The sequence below is a fragment of the Cottoperca gobio genome, chromosome 15 (genome assembly GCF_900634415.1).
Source record: "Cottoperca gobio chromosome 15, fCotGob3.1, whole genome shotgun sequence".
In the NCBI taxonomy this organism is placed as follows: domain Eukaryota; kingdom Metazoa; phylum Chordata; class Actinopteri; order Perciformes; family Bovichtidae; genus Cottoperca; species Cottoperca gobio.
The window spans coordinates 21,193,261-21,214,058 of NC_041369.1; the positions used below are offsets into that span (position 1 = coordinate 21,193,261).

Consider the following 20,798-nt stretch of genomic DNA (forward strand, 5'->3'; position numbering starts at 1 on the left):
ATAAATAATGGCGTACTGGTCACTGTTGGTTGGTGAATCCAGAACAAGCTCAAATCTGTGCCCTCCTGCGTTCCTCATTGTGAATTCAGTTGTGAAATCCCTTCTGATATTTGCTATCAAAAAGGTCCATGCTGAAGCCACTTCTTTTCAGAGATGTGCTCTGGGCCAGGGGCTAGCAGTCAAATTGGAATTTGGGAATATGCCACAGACCAGGTGATAAGACTTATAGAATCTGTGTGTGTGTGTGTGTGTGTGTGTGTGTGTGTGTGTGTGTGTGTGTGTGTGGCTCACCAGAGGATGGTGTATGAAAAATAAGAACTGCCGGAAAGCCTCGTCAGTGACTGCTAGATATGGAAACTAAACAATTGCAAATGTTCCAGCCTTTTGTCTCCCCCCCCCTTCCTCTCTCCCCCTCCAACACAAACTGATGGGTTTTACTGCAAGTCTGGCTCTGGAAGCACCATGCTGTCAGCGATACCAATCACACAGCATTTCCCTTTTTTCTGTTTTTACAGACTGTGTTTTTGTGATGAGAAAGTAAACTGCCACATTTTCCTGGTTAACTAATATGTGTTCATGTGCACGACTAGAGACCAACGTAAGGAGCACACGCGTGTGCACACATGTCCCTCGTGTGGAGCAGGCAGTGGTGACACGCTCTCCCTTTTATTTATATATATAAAAAAAAAATATATATATATATATATATATATATATATATATATATATATATATATATATATATATATATATATATATATATATATATATATATATATATATAAAATTGTACACACACACCAACACAAAATACCTTCTTGTCTGAGCTGTGGCTAGAGCCCCCAGGATTCATCCTCTCTTGCGCCGAACAAAGCAGAGCAGCTAGCTCTCTTTCACACACCAGTTTGAGAGCACATATATACGCATCGCATACACTCTGACGTGTTCGGTAGATCAAGTGATACAAGCTCTTTACATTGCCTGTTTCCTGATGTCCACACACACACACACACACACACACACACACACACACACACACACACCTCAGAGGTTTTGGCTGTGGAGAAAACTCCATCTCAACCTTATCGCTGAGGACCGCAGGGTACACACACACACACACACACACACACACACACTATCAGAACAGAGTGGTAAAGAGCTATTGGTAATATAGTGAGAAACTATGTAAGCTCCAACAACAACAACTGTGAATTAAATTCTCACAATTCATAATGATTGAAACATTACTGGCATGTGTCCATTTAAACTATGAATACATTTAACTTGGAAACAACAAATTGTAGATAATTATGTTCCTTAAATCATTGAGACCACAAGACGTGATTAATATTGTGATCACACCATTAAAAAATTAAGATTATGATATGTTAAAATATCCCATCAGGATAGCAGATCCAGCAACTCATGGATGGAAGTAGCTAAGGAGTGAGCCATCTTGATTCCTTCTTATCTTGGTTGAGAGTTGCACATGCGATAGTAGCGATCGGGCACTTGTGAGAAAATGGGGGGGGGTAAAGACAAAGTTTATGAGCTGAAGCGGAAGCGAGCATTTCAATTATCCTGGAAACAAGAGTTTAGTTGCAGTAGAGGATGTGGACTACGTACAGTATTACAGTCTGAGAACAAAGAGGATAAAACTGGTTTGTTTTACAAAAGCAGGTCAAGTTTCTGAAAAGCGTCACTGAAGGGCCACAAGAGCCAATAGCATCTCGCTTGCATGGCAGCTATGAGAGCTACAACCCCTCCTCCGCGGCCTGGCCACTAATAAATAATACCATTTGTACAGGGATCAAGTAGATTTCTGACCTACATGCCCAAAACCATTAACGTTAAAGCCTGTATCACGACGCAGTTCATATGACAGACGTCAGCACTATTCTTCCATCAATGCCTTAAAAACAACCAGGAGATTAACAGATTGAATAACAGATTTATAACTCATTCAAAAGTATCTATTCAACGCTGGCTTTCACTCTTGTAGTGAGCGTTACAGGCAGAGCATCTCACACAGTTGGCATGTGGGGTCAAATGAAGTCTCGTCAATGAAAGGTTGACAGCGAGTCCCAGACCAGCCGAGGAAAATTGTTCTGGCAAAGATGATCAGAATCTGTGTCTCTATCCCTCTTTCTATCTCGACGCTCCATCCTTCCAGCTCGCTCCTCGCTCAAACCAATAATTAAATAAAGAAACTACAGAAGAAACCGACTGACCGAACGACTAGTAAGGCCACTTGACATTTCGTGCTGACATTTGAGCCTCGTCGCTTTAGCTGGAGAACATAATGACGTATCATCGCCCCACCACCAACCCCAGCCTGTCCAAAGTACAGCCCTTTAGGAGAAGAGGAAGATGGGGAAAAGAACTCTGCAGATTACACCCCCGCTATTATACTAAGCTAATAGTGCATGTAGATACGTTATGAATGAATTTGCTAAATGCACCAAACACTTAAGAAGAGGGGATTTAGCAAAAAGGAGGATGGGGAGGAGAAGGGGGTGAGGGATCTGGAAAATAGGAAATACTTAAAGATATGCAAATACCCCGGCGCAAGAATGGAATAACCGTTTCAACAGATTTGAGTAGGGACAGCAAACAATGGAAATCTGCTCTATTTCCCCGGATGCTGCTTGTCAATCAATGTGTGTGTGCATGTGTGTGTGTTTGAGAGAAAGTGAGGGGGGGGGTAGCTGGGATTAGGGTGACTGAGGTTGTGACAATGTGTAAAATGAAAGGGAAGGACAATACAGAAGTTTAATTTATTACAGAGAGGATAGGACTATCAATATGCTCTCTCTTTCTGAGCCTAGAGAATGACTAAATACCTGTGTGTGTGTGTGTGTGTGTGTGTGTGTTGAGGGGGCACAGCGGGAGAGAGCGAAAGAAGGACAGGGAGAGAGAAGATGGAAAAGAGGAGGGAGGGGTGATGGCTATATGCTGCCCCCTAGCTGCATTTCAGTACAATTGAAGTGCATCATTTAAGACCAACAGTTAGCTCTGACTTACAGTAACACACTCACACGCACACGCACACACACACACACACACACCAGGCCACAGGTGACAAAACACAAGCAACCCACTAAAGGTGAGTGAGTGCCTGCAGTTACTCTGCGCGGCCTAATTCATTTGATAAATGACGAGGAGTGACTTTGATTCGAGAAGGATGTGTTTGTGTTAGAATACCAGTCCTGCCCCTCTCCCCTGGTGCCAGCTGGCCCCGGATCGATCCACAGATGCTCCCCTGGTGGGGGGGCAGGGGTCAGGGCAGGAGGGGTGCCCGGGGGTCCTGCTGAATCCCTCTGCCCCAAAATGCCAATGGGACGGGCAGGAGGAAGGAGGGGTGGGGATCCTTTTGTCACTAAGAGATGGATTAATTAGGCTGAGTGCTAAAAGAACCCGGCTTCTTTGTAGAGCCCTGGTCTGACAGTTCGGCAGTGGTCGCACGTGATGAACAAAAGGAATATGCCAATCAGCAAATGGCTTTTTAAACACAGGTCACCTCTCAATTGGTTTCTCATTTTAATGGTCGATGTTCCATATTGATCCATATACTACCACTTTTACAAACAATTCACACATCATCATCATCTATTATTAGACTGACCAAGTGCCCAAATAACTTGTGTAATTGGAGAGACCTGAGACGTGCAAATATTAATTTGGACTATTTGTGAGAACCTTCTCGCTCCGTTGTATAACTGCCAGTGTTGCCCATATGTACGGTACAACCGATTTGTCAATAATAAGTGAGTGTGTGGCGATGTTTAGTGTGTTGTCGAGGAAGATTGAAGATAAAAACATGGCTCTGGTATCACAACGATGATAAGTGATGAATCACTGGTTCCACGTCAAGCAGATGATTATCCGACTTAAGCCCGCTGCCACAAAACAAAAAACAATCCTGAACTGGATGAAAAAGGACAACCTGAGGTCAGTTACACTCAGACTACAGAAAACATTAAGACTGCACATCTGAAAAGTCACATATTTGATGTACTTTATCATAAAATGCCCCGGTGTAAAGGTTTGAATCAGCCGCACTACGGAGATCAGGACACATTGGGCTGTTTTACTGTCTTCACACTGTCCTTTGTTCCTCTCTGGTTATAAAATGTGTGCATTGTAAAGTTATGTGAAACAAAACATAAACCTCAAAGCGAATAGTCGGGACATTGGGGCTTCAAGTATTCCATTCCCCACAGAAGTGCACGCAGGCCTTTGTCATTTGTATTCACACGGATCAGAAAAAAATAAAAGCCAAACTCAATTTACCCTATAGAATAACCCTGAGGTAGCACCGATTAGCCCTCCGCCCAAAATCAGCTGGCTCTGGTTGAATTCAGCAGTCAGCAGATTGGAGGGGGGGGGGGAGGGGGGGGGGGGGCACAGTGCTACTCCTCTTGCCTCAAGGTCATAGTTATTGGAAATGGAGACATCCAATGTGCTCACATCTCTCTTTGAATCCGCACACAATGGAGTGATTCCTCTATGTCAATTTGGCCTCCCCTGATAACTGATAAGGCCGGCCTTTTTACATACCACCTATGAATACCGCACTATAGGCGTTATAGACAGACACACACACACACACACACACACACACACACACACACACACACACACACACACACACACACACACACACACACACACACACACACACACACACACACACACACACACACACACACACACACACTCAGATTAAGACCAATTTATTCATCTGCTACTATTATATGTGAGGATTTATTTTTTTTCCCCGAGCAGTGTGTATTTTTAAAGGCAACAATGAACATAAAAAGCATGCAATACTATCACTGCAGTTATGTGAATTACAATAACAATGGTCTTAATAATAGAAAGAACTGTGCAAATGGGTTTTATGTGTATTGTATTGGACACACACACACACACATACAGTCTCTCTCTCACACATACACACTGACACACAAATAGGAAAAAAGGACCAGAGGATTTCTCTTCACTAGAACCACAGATTTAACTTAAACCCCCCAAAATGGAAACATCTTTTGCTGACCACCACCTCGTCCCCGGGGGGCCTGAACAACAAAAACCGACAAGGTTGACAAACAGTCGAGGGAAAGTGAGAGAAGTAAGAGAGTGAAGAGAGAAGATTAGTCACAACAAGAGCAGGATTAGGCTTGTTTTAAAGGGAAAGGCCTGCAGATTACAGCACAGTGTGTGCCGTAGTTTTGGCTGAATATAGTTTAAAATGACACTGAGCTCCAGACATGGTGTCCTTTTTGTATAAAGAAACTGGATATGGGACAGAGTGGTGTGTGCCAGGTACAGGAACGATCAGTACAGTCCTTAAACTGACGACACAAGAGAAGCAGACTCAGTGGTGAGGGAGGGGTAAACATGCAGTCACAGACAACCACAGTGCACCAACAACTGGAAGCAAAAACTCACAACTGGGTAAAGACTCCAAGTCTACCAAAGTCTTAATGAAGATCTGAACACACTGTCCTTAAGACGCATAACATCCACCTCCAGGATAGTAGCTCAAGAGAAGACATTGGGTGGCTGAGCCTGACCTCTGACCTAATTGTGTAGAGGGTTAGATAAAAATCAGGAGCTGTACACTTCAGTTAAATAGGCAGATTTATAAATGATTACATTTATAACTGAATCCAGTATGTCTCCAGCTTTGTTGTGCTGAGTAAGAGTGAGAGAGAGAGACAGAGAGAGAGAGAGAGACAGAGAGAGAGAGAGAGAGAGAGAGAGAGAGAGCGAGAGAGAGAGACAGCGAGCGTGCGAGAGAGACAGCGCGAGCGCGAGAAAGAGACAGACAGAAAGTGAGAGTGAGACAGCGAGCGTGAGAGAGAGACAGCGAGCGTGAGAGAGAGACAGAGAGAGAGAGACAGAGAGAGACCGAGAGAGACCGAGAGAGAGAAAGAGACAGAGAGAGAGAGAGAGACAGAAGGTGAGAGTGAGACAGCGAGCGTGAGAGAGAGACAGCGAGCGTGAGAGAGAGACAGCGAGCGTGAGCGTGAGAGAGAGAGAGACAGAGACAGAGAGAGACAGAGCGCGCGCGAGAGAGAGAGAGAGAGAGAGACAGAAAGTGAGAGTGACACAGCGAGCGCGAGAGAGAGACAGAGAGAGCGCGCGCGCGCGAGAGAGAGACAGAAAGTGAGAGTGAGAGGCCTTTAACGGATCAGAGCCACAAACCAACCAGCCCTTAAAAGGTCTAATCCTAACTGGGAGAGGGACGAACCTCCTGCTCGTTTGCAGGCCGAACACAGACAGAAATACATTGAACAGCAATATTCCTGAGGTTCAACAACAGTAATGAAACCTCCAGATATAAAAGCTATCATCTCTACACCAAAGAGCCAACAGGCTGAACGATAGTCGCCCGAACCACAAAATAAATCATCTGGCTTCCTTCATACTCCCTCAGCTTCCCAACAAGGTCACACTCGAGTTGAAAGTATATTTATGTCATTACTATGTGTGCTCCATTTAAGCACCTCACACACACACATTTACATTAAACCCATTAAACAATGTGTACAAAAGCAATGTTGACTGGGACAGGGATTACAGGAAAAGCAAGACATAGCTCATCTATGAGGGCACATATCTAATGAATATATTTAACAGGAGAGCCTTAAAAGCCCCTTTGCAGCATGGGCATGAAGCAAAATGACGATGAGACCTCCGCCATGATGAGAACCTGCGTAAACACCGGGGCTGCAACCTACAATTCCATCATGATTATCCATTCATTTGTTGTTGTCATTTTTACAACAGTACAAAACCGTAAATCCTCAAAAATGACAAACAATTCATCATTTCAATGTTCCACTGAAATCTGCCATTTTCTAATTAGTCATAATTCATAACCAGCGAAAGTGCTTGGATGGACACCAAGCCTGTATCTCATAACCTCTCCCTTCATTTCTGTCCCTCCCACCCTGCCTCCCTCTCTCTCTTCTTATCAGTGTGTCCAGGGTGCCCTCCTCTCTTCGACTCTCCGGGTCTTTCTTTTGGGTGGCCCTCAGTGCCCCCCACACACACACTCAGACCCAGAGCATGCACTTCAGACAGGGGGCTAATGGGAAAATAAATTACCAGCAGGCAAAAGCCCTGGCTCTGCACTTCTGCTGGAGAGAGAGAGAGAGAGAGAGAGAGAAAGGGACACGGGGGGGTTGGAAAGAAGTGGGGGGTGGTCAAGAAATGGAAAGAGAGAAGAGTGGAGAAGATGAAAATGAAAGACAGAGAGGTGGATAGCAAGGAGACTGACAGAAAGAGTAGAGAGGGGGAGAGATAGAGAAAATGAGCGAGATGGGGTGATGGAGAAAGTAAGACAGGGCAAAGAGGGGTGGGGGGGGGGGAGGGAGATAGGTCGACGGGATTATAGGAGTTCATCCCTGGTCTATGAAGTGCATGCTCATCACTTTTCCCACGATTTCACCATCTCTGGCCATCATAGAGGCTGAAATGGCCAATAACATCACACCCACACACACACACACACACCTCATTTTATAGTAAGCCTACACACTCGGACACAAAAGACACACATCTATTATAGAACTTCTCAAGAACTGATACAATGCCGACAACATCTTGCTAATTTGTAGCTGTGAAAGCAAGAAAATGACCTCGGACATGTACAAACTAATGACAACAGATGCTTTTAGTCATAAACAAGTTAAGAAAATAGTGTGAGATAGTTCTTTACATGCTGGGTAGAGGGAACTTCCTAAGAGTCACTTCTTCTGACTGCTTACACTCACTCCCTCCACTAAATTCATATTTAAGCATTTGAGTTCATTTGAAGGCAAGGCTGCAGATGATTCCTAACAAAGTGTCGTGGTGCTCCTCCCACCCCGTGTCAGCGTCACTGCCAGATAACAGAAGAGGATGCTAAGAAGCTCAAGGGTTTGGCTGATAAACTCCCAACAAGATCTCAGTCTGGAACCTCTTTACCTCAGACATGATTATATAACACGGGGACATTTGGGAATCAGAATCTCTGCATCCACTCAGTTCTTACTTTAAAGATCTGTTTGAGCTGTTTTAGGCAGGCTGCTGAGATCTGACAGAGCTATGATAGGACCCTAATCCAGAGCAAAGCTGATTTGCTTAAAGGGGATGGGGGTTAAGATGGCCTGTGACAAGGAACAATTGCCCCAAGTGAGAGTCTGCCTCTCTCCCACCCTGCTCCATGACAAAGGTGTACTCTCCATGCTAAGTGACAAATCTGGGGAGACAAAGAGCATTAGCAGGGTGATGCTCTGCATCAGTGCCTCTGATTGTGGCCAACTCAAAGAGAATCTAATATGGATTTTAAAAAGAGGAGAGGGAGAGATTAGAATGAAAGAGAAACAATGAACACCTTCCACCAAGGGGGAATTAGTGGAGGGATTGGATAAGGAGCTGGTGTGCCTTAGTGTGTGTGCATGTGTGTATGCGTGTGCATGGGTGAGCGCTTGTTCTTTGAAATTCCTTTTCCATGAAAGAACAATAGGGTTCCCCAATTTATGTGCATCTACATGTGAGACACTCACAAAAACAGCTCCCTCTCATATCCAAGTGTGTAAATTGTGAATGATCAGAGACGAAGTGGCTCATGCACAGAGTGACTTAGACGTGGTATAACGGGAGCGTAACCTCTGACAGACTCATAACCAACAAGCATTAAGGGGGGCAAAGGTCACCATACTGTCTGCACAGGCATTCTTCTGTCAACACAGGAGCTGCTTAAGACATTTAAAACAGAGGAGCTAAATACAATGCAGATGTGTGTTCATCTGCAATAATGTTCTTAATCGTTTCACTTTCGCCTAAAGAACATTTCTAATGATGACAAGTGACACGCCCGATGTGGAAACTCTCACTGTGGAACTGTGTCCACATCTCAACACCCATGGGTGTACGCCTATACTGCAAGACACCTTCGAATTCTTGACCCCATCCACGCTGAGCACAGTACAGATTTATATCCCAAACAGAGACAGAGACATGTTTGGGGATCAGTCTAACTGTCAGTGGCTGGCTTAGCGCTGGCATCAGAGCACATCACAAGACCCTATTCATTGCCACTTAGCAGAACAGTCGCCTCAGTTTGCCAGTGTGTGTGTGTGTGTGTGTGTGTGTGTGTGTGTGTGTGTGTGTGTGTGTGTGTGTGTGTGTGTGTGTGTGTGTGTGTGAGAATGCTCACACACACACACACACACACACACACACACACACAGTGAGCGGATCTTGACGAGATAGTGTCAAGCGAGTCACTCTACACATAAGTTTAACCTGAGTTCATCTCAAACCTCTCCACACACGTTCTTTCGCCACCACCTCCCACATCGCACAAATCTACCGAGCCAACGACCCGCCCACGCAGGCCCAGCGGGTCAAGCTTGTGGATAAACAGGGGGATTTGCAGAGGGCAGTGTTTTGCGGGCCACACAGGCCTGTCTCCATCTTGAGCAGCCATCTTAAGTCGCTCAGAGAAACAATAAATAACCGAGAGATGAAGATAATAACTGTTCCGCACTCGTTGTCCAATCGCGCCTCACGTCGCACCAGAACTGTTTGACCACCCATCGTCGCCGTGTAAGACATTACATCAAAACCAGGTGAGATGAAGACGGATGAGGAAGGGTCTGATTAGAGCCGACTGAGAAGGCGGGCAGATGGCAGGATGTGAAGCCATGATGTGATAGAGGACTGATAACAGAGGGTGTGGCAGCCAATAGCACGACTAACAGCCTCCGATCAGATATCAGGACCGTAGCTCTCGGAAATCATTTTTAAAAACGGAAGATTGAGAAGCATGAAAAGGAAAAATGAAACATAATGGGAAAGAAACAAATTAAGTTCATGACCTGATTCTTATTAATGCTCTGCAACTGCAACAGTCAATGAGCGACATGACGTTTACAAATCCACAAAAAGAAACCTTGAACAAAAGCAGAAGTGGCGAGTAAGGAGGTTGATGATTGAGATACTATGTTCACACTATAAGCGACAAAGCAACAAGACATTTTCCATGGAAGCCGGTGACATGAAGCTACAAACCGAGGTTGGACACTTGTCGTGTCCTCATACAGTAAACACCTTTCTGAACCTTGTGTGTGTGTGTGTGTGTGTGTGTGTGTGTGTGTGTGTGTGTGTGTGTGAAGTTGTGTGTTAGAGCCAGTGTGTCTTCAGGGTCAGCCTGGGGACAGGAGGCAGTAACAGGCGGAGGTACAGCCTGTTTTCTAGACTGGCACAAGCCTGCAGGGGACAACCGCCATCACATCATCATCATCATCATCATACTGTAACAGAGATGAGCTTCCTTTGTGTAAATATCTAGTCCCTGACATTTTTAAATAAATATATTTTAGCTGTGGCTATAGCTTTGTGCGTCAAGTGTATAATTCACAGTGGTGAAATGAATTTAAGTTTTGCCAAAATATAACACATGGTATTATCTGAAGTCAACCATCTCCAGTCCACACACACACACACACACACACGTTTCCCAGGTGATTCTTGTGTTTTGATGTTTATTTTGGGGTCAAACATCCCACTGTATGAGGCAAAACAAAAAGCTGTTTGGGCTGGATTAGACTCTGCATGTGTGTGTATGGGCTAGAAATGTATCTATAAGTGTGTGTGTGTGTGTGAGACAGGGTGCGGATGTGTCTGTGTGTGTGCACGCCTATGTGTAAGAGAGACACTGTGTGTGTGCGAGACAGCGTACATGTGACTCTGTGTGTGTTTGCTGCAGTGTCTGGTGACATCTGCTGCGTTGTTGGCTGGGAGCGGAGCGCAGCGGGCTGCAGGAGCCTCGGACTAAGGAGATGAAAGCCGAGGTCACAACCCGGACCAGTGGGACAAGACACACAACACACGAATACAAAGTCACACATGCAAACGTAAAGACAAGACATACACACAGACAGTATGCACGTGGCACACACACACACACACACACACACACACACACACACACACACACACACAGCAAACATATGTCTCTCTCTCTCACACACAAACACAAACACACACACAAGGACGAGAGACGTAAGAATAAACAGAGCATAGATAAAACAGTTGAGCAGACAAAACAATACAAAGACAGACGAAACACAAAGCTACACGTACACACACACACACACACACACACACACACAGACAGAGAGACAATATGAAAAAGATGACCCAAGCACAGAAGCAAAGCCCCACATCATCAGGGGCAACAGTTTAATCAGTTAATTAACAAACACATGCATGTAAGCAAAAACACACACACACACACACACAGTGTGTACCACGCAATAGTGTGCCAAAAGCTGCACAGAGCAGGGAGTGTATGAGTGTATGAATACATGTTAAAGGGTAAAGCCATGAAAAGGGCGGTATTGATATATATGCAGTTTCTTTTTCTATGAAACGTCAGAAAATAATAAAAATGTCCCAAGAACTCGGGTCATTCAGAGTTTTGTTTTGTCAGAACAATAGTCCAACTCCAAAAGATATTTAACTAACAAGGATAAAAGAGAAAAGCAGCAGATTGTTACATTTTAAGACGTCACTTTAAGAGAAACTGGAATGTTTCACTGTTTTCTGACTGATCAATAATCTACAGATGAATCAATCATTTAAATTATTATTAGTTGAAGCCCTAATTCATTTAGTGTATTATACAAATGCTTGTGCTCACATACTAAATAAAGAATACAAGTTAAAAGTCTCCCAAATGAACACCACCTCACACACGACACCTGCACAGAGACAGAGACACACACACCTCATGGCGGTGGTAGCAGTTAGTCAGCAGACCAGCCATGTGATGGGGTGGTGTGGTGTGGATTAGGGGGCCAGTAAGCCTATTAGGGCGACAGGAGGGACCACCCGGCCTCCACAGCCACCTACAAGCCACTAACCCACACACATACAGAGCACCCAACGCATAACTGACTGGACACACACACTCAAATACATACTTCCCCAGACACAGGTGCAGTTTCTCAACAAAGACACCAACACACACACACTTAAGACACAGCAAGATACAAACACACACACATTTTATATTGCTGAATTTTCAGCTGGGAGCTTAATTCTGGGGAGTAATTTGCTCTATAGTGTGTGTGTGTGTGTGTGTGTGTGTGTGTGTGTGTGTGTGTGTGTGTGTGTGTGTGTGTGTTCATTTTCTTAGTCAGCCCATAATACTGTATGAGCTTCAATGAACAAAAATAATACATTTTAGCTGCGTAGTGGCAGAAAAAGGCAGTATTTAGAGTTGTAACAGTTTGTGTGTGCGCCTAGCGTGAGCTTACTGTGTGTTTCATGGTTGTGTGTATGTGCCCGTATGGGGAGGGGCCCAGGCGTGGGGGGTAATCACCAGCATCTGTTGCCTCTCCTCAGGGCGATTAATTAGATTAAATTAATTTGCAAAGCATGTGTGAATGTGTGATCCCAAACTCAGAATCCCTCCGCCTCCCTTTAGTGACACACACACACACACACACACACACACACACACACACACACACACACACACACACACACACACACACACACACACACACACACACACACACACACACACACACACACACACACACCTTTTAACTATAAAGCATATATTATTAAAATGAACACTGAGCACATAGGAACAACACAAACGAATACACACTCTTCTTTCTAACACAATAAATTAGGCCTTTTGAGCTCTCCAAACTATTTAAGAAATGAGAAACGAGCAAAGGTGAAAACTTTGGAGACACATGCGTGCACACGAGCGCAAATTAATCCCAATTTGTCGGCCTCGGCACGGGAGAAACTTTTGGGATTTCATACTTCATACCAGCTTTTGTCACCTTTGCGTGAATAGCCAAGGGCTGAAATAATTGTGTTTTTCTTCCCCGAGGCCCAGTCAGCGCTCACAAGCCACTGGCCTACGTAATGTGTTCCAGACTGAGGGGGGGGAACAATTCAGAGAAAGGGTGTGTGTGTGTGAAGGTGAGGAGGTAGGTGTGTGTGTGTGGTGGTTTTTCACTGTGTGTGCACTGAGATGACTGTGTGACAGTGTGTGACTGTATGAGTGTGCGTAAGTGGGAGGAATGTGGTGTGGAAATGGCCTTAATGGAGTTGGATGTGGTCCACAATAGACAGGACATCAGGGCAGCGAGAGGGAGAGGGAGAGGAAAAGAGATGAAGGGAGAAGAAAGCTGCATTAACACGGCCAAAGGAGGAACATAAACGTTGCCATAAACTATGCTAAGAAATACCCTAAATGTACGGTATGTTATACAAGTCAAACATTACACGCTGTTTTCCACACACCCTACATTTAGGGTTAATTACATGTAATGTTTCCACATCTAAGCAAATGTTCTAGAAAAGATCAGCATCAACCTACGCAGTCATTATATTATGAGTGACTTTGTTTTTCTGCCACGAGTCCTTAATGTGCTTCATTTCATGACCGATATTCACAATGTGGAAACATGCGACAGACGGGCTGTCAAACAGTGTAAGCGGTGATTTGGCAGAGCAGCCATAGATTCTGAAATTGATGTAATGCGAGTGAAAAAAAAAAAAAGGTGAAGTGTGACTTGGAGGGAGAGCGATGGAGGGGGGGGGCAGGGAGAGTGGGCCTTGGAGTGTGTATCACTGTATATTCAATGTATTCAGACATGATAGCTTTTCGCTTTAAATACAACAGTCCTGTGTGTGTGTGTGTGTGTGTGTGTGTGTGTGTGTGTGTGTGTGTGTGTGTGTGTGTGTGTGTGTGTGTGTGTGTGTTATTTAAATCCTCCCACAAAGCTTTGAAGATGAGGGAAGTTGGTCTACCATCTCCAGCTTTGGTTGATATGCAAACGCAGAGAGAATACACACAGACATACATACACACATTAACCCCCCCCATGCACACACACACACACACACACACACACGAGCCTGTCAGCACAATGCCTTCAAATATAGCCGTCCAAGCTTTTGACTCTCAATTTGCCCACCTTTTTGATAATACGCACCTATTTGAAAAAGGGTGAAAGGCAAGGGTAGCATGCAATTTAGAGATACTACTGTGTAGCCATTTTCAGCCTGCCACCTCTCTGTCTCTCTCCATCGCTCTCTCTCTCTCCATCTTTTGATTATGCGATTCGCCCTGGCAGACGAACAAATAGGAGAGAAAAAGGTAGTGTTTGACACTGCCATTTTCAATGACAAAATACAATCAAACCAGGGCCAGTAATTCGACGGGGAGGGATTAGCCTAGTGCGAGGTTGGGCCCCCAGATTAAGACGAAGCCACAGCGCGGGGATCTTGAATTTCATCATCTCCGGCGCTCGGGCACAATGGCGTATTCTTCCCCTTTCTCCTCTGCCGTCTGATGAGGGGTCAGGAGAACTCACCTCTCCTCTTCTTCTGTTCCTCCTGCTCACAGCAGTACCACATTCATTCATCCCTCCTGACTTTATATTAGCTTAGATACCTGAAGGGTGGGGGTAGTGTGAGCAGGGGGATTTAAACAGTCTATACACTCACATGTACACGCATGCAAAATCAGAAGAAAATATGATTAGACATACGCAAACATCTAATATGCTTGGATACCGTTCTACCTTTCATCACACGTGCAGCAACACAGACACAGGCACATGCAGCCACACTGAGATACCCTTCTTATTGACAGTCAAACACTCAGGTGACACAAGGGGCTGATCCAACAGATTTATCTGGGAAGGTTTGAGAAGGGGTCTTCACAGATCTTAGGGTGGACTGCCCTCTTGTGGTCAAGTTGTATATTTCCTTCATCTTTGCTCATCTCATAACTGAGGCTCTTAAATTAAAAGACACGTTGGACTTAGTTGAGGCCTGGAACGTAACTTATTCAGTTTATAAATAATATAAATAGTAGCTTTACTGTTCACACATGGACTTCATGTTCTATGTGAAGTTAAATGGAGCAGGATGCTGTTCCTTTGCAAAACCTTCAAATGCATTTGTCTCCGTCTGTCTGATACAAGAAGTAACGGCCATATTACTGAGCGATTCAACAGGTGTGAGTCACAGCAGAGCACTGAGCAGGAGCACCTAAGTACCAAACAAACAAGGAAACATGTCTCAAGAGGCGTTTATATAAAAGACTTAAAAGCAGCATGCAGATGCAACAAACCAGGAGAAAGCCACACGCGACAGCAGCTTCAGGACGGGTCTCAGATGAATTATTATAGTCCTTGTGGATGAAGCTGTTTGTTGTCTTTAAGTGTAATGATGTAAGGAACAAACGTCTAACGGGCTCATTTCAAAAGCTGCCATCTCCCACTAATAAATGGATAAGTGCTCACCAGGCTTGTGTTATTATTACTCAATATCTTTAGGCATTAAGCATGAAATCAATCAAACAATGAGCCTCAAGAGTTAATGCTCAGAGTCTGGACAATATGAACGATGAGAAGAGCCATGTGGAATGTAAGAAAGGGTTATTTCATTCAAATGACTAAAAGGATTTTCTTCCTCACAAAAAGTAAAGAATTCCCAAACCAAATATAATGTACATCCGTTTGCTTCCTGTTTATTATTTATAAAACCAGCCCCTTAAAAACTATTTACTAAATAAACAAATATTCAATCTTAAATCACATCATTCGTTTGCCATCATCTCCTCACTGCTCTCCCTCTTCATCCGAGTGTGTGAGGGTCTAAGATTGCCTTCTCCTCCCTCCCTCCCTCCCTCTCTCCCCCCTCCCTCCTCTGTGCTCTCCATTCCTGCTGTCAGGGCGCTGGTGTGGCTTTGATCTTTCTGTCATTAGTCAGGTATGCAGAGACACAGGCAAACCCACAAACTTGTCTTTTTCTCTCCCTTTCTTGCTCTCTTCCCACGCTCTGGCCAGAGCACACTGGCTGACCTGCTTGTCTTCTCAGCTTTGTATCAAAGAGAGAAAGGTAAAGCAGTTGCTGCCGTCGTTCCTCTGAGCTTGACATGTACAGAAAGTGACAAGTGGCAAAGCACTCTGCCAGCTCTCCAACTATTTGTTTTCCACCTACATTCTTAAAAAATAAAAAAGGTTGAGGAATCTCAGTGCATCCCTGTTGATCACTAGTGATGCTGTCTCTCAGCTTTGAGTATTCATTTGCTCAACTTCCTCTCAGAACCTCTTAAACGTTGCTAATGTTTAAAGACTAAGTGCTATCTCTCTGACAAACCAGCTAATGTGTCCCATCCATTGCACACAACATTTTAATTGCTTCCCTCAGGAAGTCCCGTTAGACTGCCACAAATAAATATCCATAAGAAATCATTCGTCCCAAGTGCAGTTAAATTAGTTAAATTATTAAATACAGTCAGATGTAGTGGGCCGCCACCCCCTCACCCTACCCCTCTCTGAATTTGCACTTTTTATAAAAAGGCCTACTGGTGTGTATTTGATTCAATAGAATTCAACTTTAAGCTCTTCCAATGTTGTTATTGTTTCTTCCTGCAGTCTAAATGTGTAATTCATGTTGGTTGTGGTTAAGCTAAAGACAATTGTTCACATTGTGGAGGATAAACTTTCTAACTAACTAAGTAACGCTGCAAATGTGTTACTAAAACGTGTAAGACAGCTTTACATTTATAAACACTCTGTAAAAAGCTTCCATGGCAGCAGGTATCAACTTTTCCCCCCACAAATTGTGAATGACATTCTTCACTTCTTACTAGAACTTGCAGTTAAGCAACATGTCAAGGCTTGCATTTCTCAGGAACATGAAACTGGCACTACGACTTCATTGGTGATCTTGCAAGCTGGGCTTCTTCAAAACATTGAGCAACACAAACAAATGTGAGCAGACACTTGAACACTTCCAAGAACCAGCAGTGAAAGGGAGGACAGGCTGTGCCCGTGTACATCCTGCAGGGAGGCGGCTCCTCCTACAGCTACAGGACAAGCATGAACCTATTATAGTGAATCCTAACGGATCATGACCTCTGATCTCATAAGACAAAACAAATGATCAATGTTTGACAATCAGCAGAATCACACGAAGATGTGTTGTTACGTTTCCCTCCAATGTCACTGGAGACAGATGATATTTCTTTAAGAGAGACCACATCACAGCACTGACACAGACATCATTAGTCAAACTACATATTTCTGTTAGAAGCTAAAACAAGAAAGACTAATGTGTAAGGACAAAGGCTTCATTTGTCCAACATGTCACAGAACCGGCTCCAGCAGATGTATAAAACACAGAAAATCACTTGTGAACACAAGGTTTCCAGTTTCCTGGCCACTGGAAACAGTCTCCCCTTTCCTCTCTGGTTCCCTCTACTGCCCTCCCTCTTCCCTCAATCCATCCCTCTCATTTCCCAAACTGCTCAATCAATTGCTCTCTATTCTCCTTCCCTGTGTTTGTCACCTTCAGTCCTAGTTATCTAATACTGCATGGTAACAAACAGCAAGGACATTCTTCCCTCTACTTCTGTCTCGATATGACACAAGCACACCTGAAGTTTGCAGCGACACACACACAAACACACGTACACAAATAAGCATGCAATAACATAGCCCGACCACATGGTGGCAGCACCTGCATATGTAATGCAAAGAGGATTTTAGAAAATAGCTGAGAGGAATTATGCATTTGTCTCGTGTTACTTTAAAGTTGTCATTGCACTACGGTCGCGGTGCCCTCCATCATACATTAACCTCCCGTCCATAAGGTTAAAGGAAATACAAAATAGTACTCACATTTTCAATGACAAACGTCCACTCTTTGTCTTCAAACTCCTCTGCATGGGGGTCCTGCAAGGGCAATGTAAAGAGTAATGCACAGTAAGTACACAGTATACAGTATGGTCATTTAATACAGCATGAAAACCACACTTCAGAAATGATTATGAATCATAGCCCAGCCCATCTTAAGCAACAATCAATAACTAAATCCTGAAGCAACTCGTATCATTAACTGTGCCAGAAGAAACTCTCTGTTGTCGCTCCAGTCACCCACTGACCCGGTGTGTCTGTCCTCCTTCTCTTCTCATACATGTGTACAATGTTTTTCAATTAATGAGGTGACTTTAACTTGTGTGTTTATCTGTTTTTACCATTTTTATTTGGTTTTGATTATAAAGTAGATTTCTCTTAATGGGAAAGCAAAGTTACAACCGAACACAGGAACACCAAACATCCACGAGAACACAGAAAAATAGCTGAATATGGATGTTTCTGTCTCCGTCTGTCTGGTCCAGTTTGCTTCTCGGTTGATATACTGTACTTGTGTCTCTCTCGTGTCTCACTTCCTGTCTGTTCAGCTGTGAGGTGTTAAGAGGAAACCATAATGGAGGCAGTAAGACAGCGGGCAGCCCGGTCTTACTGTGCTGGTACAGACAACCTTCACTGCCCTCCAGAAGCACATACACACAACCACACTGCTTGACACAAACATGTATGCTAATCTAATCTAATCTAATCAACCCCCTCCTTTTGTGCACACAAACAATGCACACTTTAACCAGTGCACAAACACAAATGTGCACACTGCACTGCTGAAACAGTGCATTGGGGTTAACCATTCAAATGAGTGTTAATATTTTAATACATTACTTTGGGCTCTGGTAAAATGAGATCGGCATTTGCTGTTAGTATTACGAATACTTTTTGCCTTTCACAAAGAATAGGTTTGATCAATACAGCGTATAATAGTTTGTTGCAGCCCCGGCACTACACCTACACAGAAGCAAACGCATGCACTGACGGCCTTTCTGTCTGACTGTGCCTGTGACACACCCCAGGAAATCAATATTCCTGCAGTCTGGCACATCAGTCAAACACAACACCCACATGGACACACACACACACAGAGCAATGCATACAGCTGCTTCATCCTTCCATTGTTCCACTGCTCCATAAACTGCTTCTAAAAGCCAACAGAGGCTGACATCATCAGCCTGTTCAGATGATGGTGTTGTCTGCAGTGTCTTAGAGCTGCTGGTAAACATAAGCTGCAGGTCCAGTGACAGTATACAACCTTTTTCTCCTCCTTTTCCCTTCACATATTGACGTTGTTAACATGTATTAACATTAAAAAGTTTATATTAAGCTTTCTGCAAGTTTGGAAAATGCAGATGTGTAAAGATTCACACGCCACGCTTTACTGAGGGTTGGCTGGTGCTGCTCCGCTGTCTGGACAATGTCTCTTAAGATCGAGTCAGAACACTGCCCAGTCAAGTTACATAATGTATTTAGTATATTTCCTGTTTCAGCTAAGGCTTGCCTGCTGCTGTACACCTCCCTGGAGGTACAGGCTGCAATACTGCTGAGCTCAGCCGTTTTCACTGCAGCGCTTCAGGCCAGACGGGGATATGAGAACATTTAAATCCCTGTTAGCTTCAACCTTCATGTGACACACTGCAGAAATATCTCAGTTGTGAATTGTTAGCTTTTTTACAGATTTAGAGCTGCATTAAGCAATATTGTTTTAAATTAAAAGGGTTTAGTCAAGCAATTTAGCATTGCACGCCTATAACGCTGGGGGGGTTGAGAGACTGCAAAATCTTTACTTTCATTCCTTATACGGCACAAGATCTGAAAACTATTGCAACCAACAGCATCTTTTTGTTGGACCATCCCTGTCTGGTAAATGCATGTCAAAATCCATGCCCTCTGTTTGTTTTGTGGACTTTCCGTCATAACTTTATAGTATAACCCTGACTATGTCATCACTACCACAATATACCTCATACATTCATTTTAAACGGGCCGAGTTGCTCTTTGTGACGAGGGAACCGATTTTAATTGGTAAAACTGGTGGAATGTCCCTTTAAAAATGAATCGTATGACTCAAGGTAATTTGAAGAGTCCATTTAGCAACAAACACACCCAACTTCATCTCTATGCCACTTTATATCTCATCAGGGTGGTGTTTATCTCCGGATTAATTTCCACTGGAGCGGTTATAGGGGAAGAACGTCGAGCTGTGAGATATCAGAGGCGATGCCGTTTGATTTGCGGATTTATCAAACAGATGTGGGTGAACTGTGCCTTCAGTGGCTTTGCTTTGTGTCACATTACAAAAACAGCTTTATTACTTCCTCTGGGACAGGAAGTGGAAGTTGGCCCAGAAGAGAGGGAGACTGTACAGCAGCGCTACACAAGCACAGGCCTAGAAAACCGAGCCAGTGCACATGGAAGTTGGGTTTTCTTTCCGTGGGTACTTTTAACAGACATCACAGTGTGCTTTTTGAGTAATATGCTACTAACGCCTACACAGTGCAGAGGCAGGTATGTAGATATTTGTGGCAGGAGGTCTGGTAAAGTCACTGAGAGGTAACGAGACACTGAGCTGGCCTGTCAGCACAAAGGCCCAGCATGTTTAAGTAAGCCCGGCACAGTGACAGATACTGTCCGTACAAGTGTGTCATTTACAGACACAACTGTATTACTATACGTATACAGACCTTCTAGTCAGAACATAAATCACAAATATTGGCCAAATTCCTTTCAAGCATGATCAAACATGTCAACATCAACAGTCCTGGCAGACTCCATTCAGACACATCTAATCTACACACTTCATTCATCTAATTCTTATTATAGTAAAAGGTCCACCTTAAACACAGAAACCCGTCTCTGTGCTAACAGCTGTAGCCTACCTTAAAAAGAGTGACCGTGATCTCTATGTTCTCTGGTACCGGCCACACCACCACTCCTCTGTAGGGATTTTTGATGCCAGGCTGCCAGCTGTGGGACTGCAGCACAGAGGGACAGAAGAACAGAATTATATTTGCAGGTGAGAAACCTTTTTTTAGTTTCATCGTT

The 20,798-nt window shown here is 44.0% G+C and overlaps 1 protein-coding gene across 1 annotated transcript in view; it reads right to left on the minus strand.

Moving 5' to 3' along the window:
• The window catches only part of ehbp1 (EH domain binding protein 1), a 114,615-nt gene that overhangs the window by 79,006 nt on the left and 14,811 nt on the right, over positions 1 to 20,798 (minus strand). Inside the window, 2 exon segments of the mRNA XM_029450252.1 lie at positions 17,730 to 17,783; positions 20,633 to 20,728. Coding sequence (XP_029306112.1) covers positions 17,730 to 17,783; positions 20,633 to 20,728 — 150 coding nt within the window.